Below are 5,623 nucleotides of genomic sequence, written 5' to 3' on the forward strand. Positions count from 1 at the left end.
TACATTAACAATTAATTACATGAAAGAGAGAGATACAATTTCCATAATGGTCAAAATGACTCTGAAATACGTATTACATTTTAGTTGTTTTTAAAAATCTGATCGAACACAGAGAATTGTTTTTTAAAAAAATCTACTGGCGCACACAACTTCTACAATTCACTTCCAAATTTAGAAGGTTAATGGAAAAGTTTCAGAACACTAGGCATCACTCCGTTAAAATGTAGCACTTGTAAAAGAATTGAAAGGCAACCATCCTGAACATTTTTCCTTGGAGCCAGTTTTGACCTGTGAGGCTTCTACTCCCATAGAGGTCATGGATGACAACAAGTGGCACCCAAGTTCATGCCAATTTCAGAGAGGGAAAAAAAGTCTACAGTCTTGTCAGCTGGTTAGATGAAAAGACATTGAACAATTCAACCTGGCTCAGGTTATCAATTGCTCATGATTACATTTTAATATAATATAAATGTGTTAAACAATATACATTGTATCCTGCTCGCCACACGAGATTCACCTCACTTTAGTCACTCTATTTCCCCCTTATTCTCGGCCTCTCTCTATATCCATTTTTCTCCCCGGTCTCCAATTTTTGCACATTTAAGGTATAGTTATTTGTTTCCATTTTTTCTTCTGCTCTTAAGCAGGGTTGAGACTCTTCAAAATTTTCAACTTCTCTGCTGTTCCAAAGAGTCTCCATACCCCTTACACCCTCATTCCAAACCCCGATCCCCACCCCCGCCCCATTCTAGAACCTGGACTCCTCCCCCTCCCCATTCTCTAACCCGGTATCCCTTGGTCCAAGATGCCCTTAGCGTCCCCTCCCCCGCTGCGCTGACCACCCCTTCCCCACGCCTCCTTCATCCCTCCCCAGGCCCGCAGCCTCAGCCGTTCCAGAAATTGACAAAGAAGTTGCAGAGGGAGTGCCACTTGTCTGCGCAGTAGGTCTGCGTGAGCTCCGCGTTCTCGTCCAGCCCGTCGGGGTAGGGCCCGGTCCCCATAGGTCGCTCCTCGTGGGGGTGCGAGGCCGCTTTCCTCTTGCCCCCTTTGGTCTTCCTCTCAGAGGGCTTTCCTTTGGGCCGCGCGCTCGGGATCGGGACCGGGCCGACCGCGTGCTCCCGGGGCCGCCCCCGGCTCCTGGCCCGGGGCTTGGGCTCCCCGGGGAAGCCCGCGGCGGTGGGGTGGGCAGGCTGGGACGCGCGCGACACCAGGCGCAGCTCGGCGCCGTGGCCCTTCTTGCCGGCACACAAGCGGGCCCGGAGCGGCGAGGGGTCGTGGCACGGCCGCCGCTTCTTGCGCAGCCCGCCCAGCACCTGCTTCCAGTAGCGCGAGCTGCGAGCGGCGTAGGCGGCGCAGCGCTGCGGCTCCCCGCGGTAGGCGCACTGCTGGCGCGCCCCGTCCGGGCCCTGGCAGCTCAGCGCCAGCTCGCTGCCCGCTGCGGCCCCTGGGGCGGGCAGCAGGAGCTGCCAGCTGCACGCGTGCTGCTCTGGGCTGTTGAAGCGACCCGAGGAGCCGCCTGCGGGGCCGGGGACCCGCTCCGCCGCGGTGCCAGCCGCCCCCTTGTCCCTCCGGGCGGCCGCGAGGAGGCAGCTGCCCAGGAGCAGCAGCAGCAGCGAGAGCGACGTTCGCAGCCTCGGAGGACTCATGGCCCGTGGTGTCCGCGCTTTGCTCTTCTGGGACCCCTGGGCCCTTCAGTAGAGGCAGAGCCAGGCGAGGAGCATCCCCAGGACCTGCGAACAGAGGCAGAGACGGCTACCAATGAGCCCGGCGCAGCCCTTCGCCCAGACACCTGCGAACTCCCCTTTCCCTAGTGGGCAGCGGCAGCCTGCGAGGGCGTCCTCCGAAGAGCTTTCCTGGGGAAAAATGCTTGCTGTAAATAATCACTTTGAAACCATTTGTGCATTGGGATTTTCTTCCTCTTGCAAACACCATAGCAGAACGATGCACGGTAATTACTACCATTCCCCGCTCCTTCGCCTCCTGCCTTCTTCGCCCTGCAATAAACTATTACAAAATCACTTCAGAGTATTCCTCGGAAACATGCACTTTTCTGCACTTTGAACTTACCGAGTTCTGGGAGAGGTGCGGGAGCCTTATTAGGGTAGAGGGAATGACCGCCCGAGGGATTAGCTGTTATAGCGGGCTCTCTGTGAATGAACGTGTTATCAATGGGACAGAAGGGGCCTCCCCCTCTACGCCCCTCCCAGACTTCTCTCAAACTGGGAGATTTCCCACCACCACGCCCCTCCACACCCTCCCCCTAGATGTGTGATAGAAGCGGCCCTGTATCAGGAAACGTAAGTCTTGTATTTTGCTCCCAAGGTTTAAAACAAACATGCAAATTTAAACAAATCTTTCTTCTTTCTTTTTACATACTTAATTATCTGAAAAATAAAAGATAAACAGAAAGATCTAAGTTTTAAGAGTTAAATAAAATAAAAGGAAACAAAACAACCATCAATATTCTCAACTTACACAATTACATTTTTTCATTCTTTCTATTTTTCATATCATTCTGAGTCCTACGTTTTCACTCATCATTTCCAATAGTCTTTCGTATCCTAATAACTTAATCTTAACGCTAATAATTGTTACTACTAATAAAAATATAATATCCTTGTTTATTAACATACCATAGTCTCCAGAAGTTCACCCAGGGGTGGGCATTTGGGTTTTTGATTATTTTTAGGTATTGTAAATCGGTTATAAATATGTGTCTTCTAAAAATTAGAAGTTTAAAAAAATTATTTATTTGCATTATAGTAGTTGAAAGGTAAAATTACCAATTCAAATGGTATAACAGTTAAGAATTAATGTATTCAGGATCTTGAAAATTTTATCTTTAAGTAAAGCTATTTTTTTAAACATCAGGATATTCCATGATCTTTTTAAAAGATGTTCTCAGTAATAAATGTGATTTTTTTTATTTCAAGAGTTTATACCTCTGACTATAATTATTTTATACAAGTAAATATTTTTCTAAAATACTTCCCCAAGATGTCAGGACGTCTCATTATATTTCCTAATATCTTCTTGCAGATAATATTTTCTATTACTGAACTCCTATTGGCATTGTATTGGAACAATTATAATTTGATTACTAGTATAAAAACCAAAATACTATAGATTAGAAGAATGTATTTAAATATAGATAGTATATATTAAATATATAGTAATGTATATTGACCTAAGAAAGGAAGTTTTTACCACTCTAATGAATTGGTAAAATCAGAGAAATTTAATGATTTGCCCAAGGTCACACATCATTTAGTGATAAAGCCACAATCTATCTGACTTGCAATGACCAATGATCTTTACATTTTGGCTTTGTATTTCATTACTGCTACTTTCAAAGTTAGTTATGTCTTAATTACACCAATTTGATGTATAATAAAAAAACAATTTGTACCTACGAAGTTAAATTATTAGCATAATTTTCATAAATAAGAATAGCTAATTGGCTGGGCGTGGTGGCTCACGGCTGTAAACCTAGCACTCTGGGAGGCCGAGGCGGGTGGATCGCTCAAGGTCAGGAGTTCGAGACCAGCCTGAGCAAGAGCGAGACCCCCCGTCTCTACTAAAAAAATGGAAAGTGATCTGGACAACTAAAAATAAAAAGATACAGAAAAAATTAGCCGGGCATGGTGGCGCGTGCCTGTAGTCCCAGCTACTCGGGAGGCTGAGGCAGAAGGATTGCTTGAGCCCAGGAGTTTGAGGTTGCTGTGAGCTAGGCTGACGCCACGGCACCCTAGCCTGGGCAACAAAGCAAGACTCTGTCTCAAAAAAAAAAAAAAGAATAGCTAATTGATACATTTCACAGATGGAAACCCTCTTTTTCCCAGAAAACCATATTTGTATGTGTGAAACACTGATGAGGAGGAATAGATATTTTTTGTTGTTGCTGGTCTGTTGCTCAGGTATTACTTATTGTTAAACTACTGAACCAAATTGGCACAGTTTTTCAGCTAAATAATGACATCTTGTGGCATAACACACTAATTACAATGAAAAAGTTTATTATCTGAACAGTCATAATTATTGAGAGATATTCCAGAGACCGTGCTTCACTCTCAGAAATATTGTTCCCAGAGTAACCAAGTAAGGGCACACAGATGTGCTATGCCATATAAGAAAAGGGAAGTTACTTTTTAAAAATTGTGGTAAGGCCGGGCGCGGTGGCTCATGCCTGTAATCCTAGCTCTCTGGGAGGCCGAGGCGGGCGGATTGTTTGAGCTCAGGAGTTCGAAACCAGCCTGAGCAAGAGCGAGACCCCGTCTCTACTAAAAATAGAAAGAAATGATCTGGATAACTAAAAATATATAGAAAAAAATTAGCCGGGCATGGTGGCGCATGCCTGTAGTCCCAGCTACTCGGGAGGCTGAGGCAGTAGGATCGCTTGAGCCCGGGAGTTTGAGGTTGCTGTGAGCTAGAATGACGCCACGGCACTCTAGCCCGGGCAAAAGAGCGAGACTCTGTCTCAAAAAAAAAAAAAAAACCATATATGACCACAAAAAGACACACACAAGAATGTTTATAGCACTTTATTCACAATAGTGCCAAACTGGAAACAACCTAATTATTCATCGACAAGTGAATAAATAAATTGTGATACAATCTGTTTATCACGCAGCAATAAAAAGGAGTGAACTACTGTAATATGCTACAACATGGATTAATCTCAAAACCATAATGTTAAGCAAATGAACCCAGACACAAAAAGGCCCATATGGTATGATTACGTCTATATGAAGTTCTAGAACAAACAAAATTAAACCATGGTGGGGGAAAAATCGGAACAGGACTACCTCTGTGGGATTAATGGGGAGTTGTATTGACCAGGAAGGGATGTAAAGAAAGTTTCTGGATTATAGCAATATTCTATAACTTGGTAGGGGTTTGGGTTACATTTAAGATTTGTGTATTTTAATATATGTAAATTTTGGTTTAAAAAACCCTTTAAGCAATTATTAAACTCAAGTTAATAATATCCATGCTGAAGTGTTTAGGAGTGAAGGGTACTGATGTTAGCAACTTACTTTGAAATATATGAAAACTAATATGGATAATATGAATTAGAGGGAAGTGAGTAATAGTTATGTGACAAGGCAAACACAGTAAAATATTAATTGTAGACTCTAAGTGGTAGGTACATGGATGTTCACTGCATAGTTTTTTCAACTTTTCTGTATTTTTGAAAAATTTCATAATAAATGTTGGAAAAAATAGAAAATAACAAAAATGAACATAAAAAATTGTATTCCTATCACTCAGAATTAACATATATTAACAGATTGTCATATTTGTATTCTATATTTTAAAGAAAAAATAACTCTTTCAGTTCCATTACTCCTTTCAAATCCCATTTCCCTCTTTACCCCACTCTCACCCAGGGGTAACCAGCATGTTATAAGTTTGGGGTGAATTCTTTCAATCCACTTGTAATAATTTTCTACTTTTTATGCATATATATGTAAAGCTCATGTCAAGTATAGTCATTGCAGCTGTAAGGATATTAAAATTGGAAAAACCTAAAATATCAACCAGTATGAATGGATAAATTATGAATTTTCATATAATTGAATAAATCTTGGAAACATAATGTTAATTAACTAGCTGAGTAACA

General features: G+C 42.9%; 1 protein-coding gene across 1 annotated transcript; it reads right to left on the reverse strand.

Annotated features, from left to right (window-relative positions):
- Positions 1-884: 884 nt before the first annotated feature.
- On the reverse strand, positions 885-1,647 carry FGFBP3 (fibroblast growth factor binding protein 3). Its single transcript, XM_012659701.1, has one exon. The coding sequence runs from the start codon at positions 1,644-1,646 to the stop codon at positions 885-887; it is 762 nt and encodes a 253-aa protein (XP_012515155.1). The 5' UTR covers position 1,647.
- Positions 1,648-5,623: the final 3,976 nt, after the last annotated feature.

The sequence above is a fragment of the Propithecus coquereli genome, unplaced genomic scaffold, assembly GCF_000956105.1.
Source record: "Propithecus coquereli isolate 6110/MARCELLA unplaced genomic scaffold, Pcoq_1.0 Scaffold63, whole genome shotgun sequence".
NCBI classification, from domain to species: Eukaryota; Metazoa; Chordata; class Mammalia; order Primates; family Indriidae; genus Propithecus; species Propithecus coquereli.

Excerpts from the sequence above, each read along its gene's own strand:
- FGFBP3 (XM_012659701.1), bottom strand. The coding sequence starts at position 1,646 with ATGAGTCCTCCGAGGCTGCGAACGTCGCTCTCGCTGCTGCTGCTGCTC.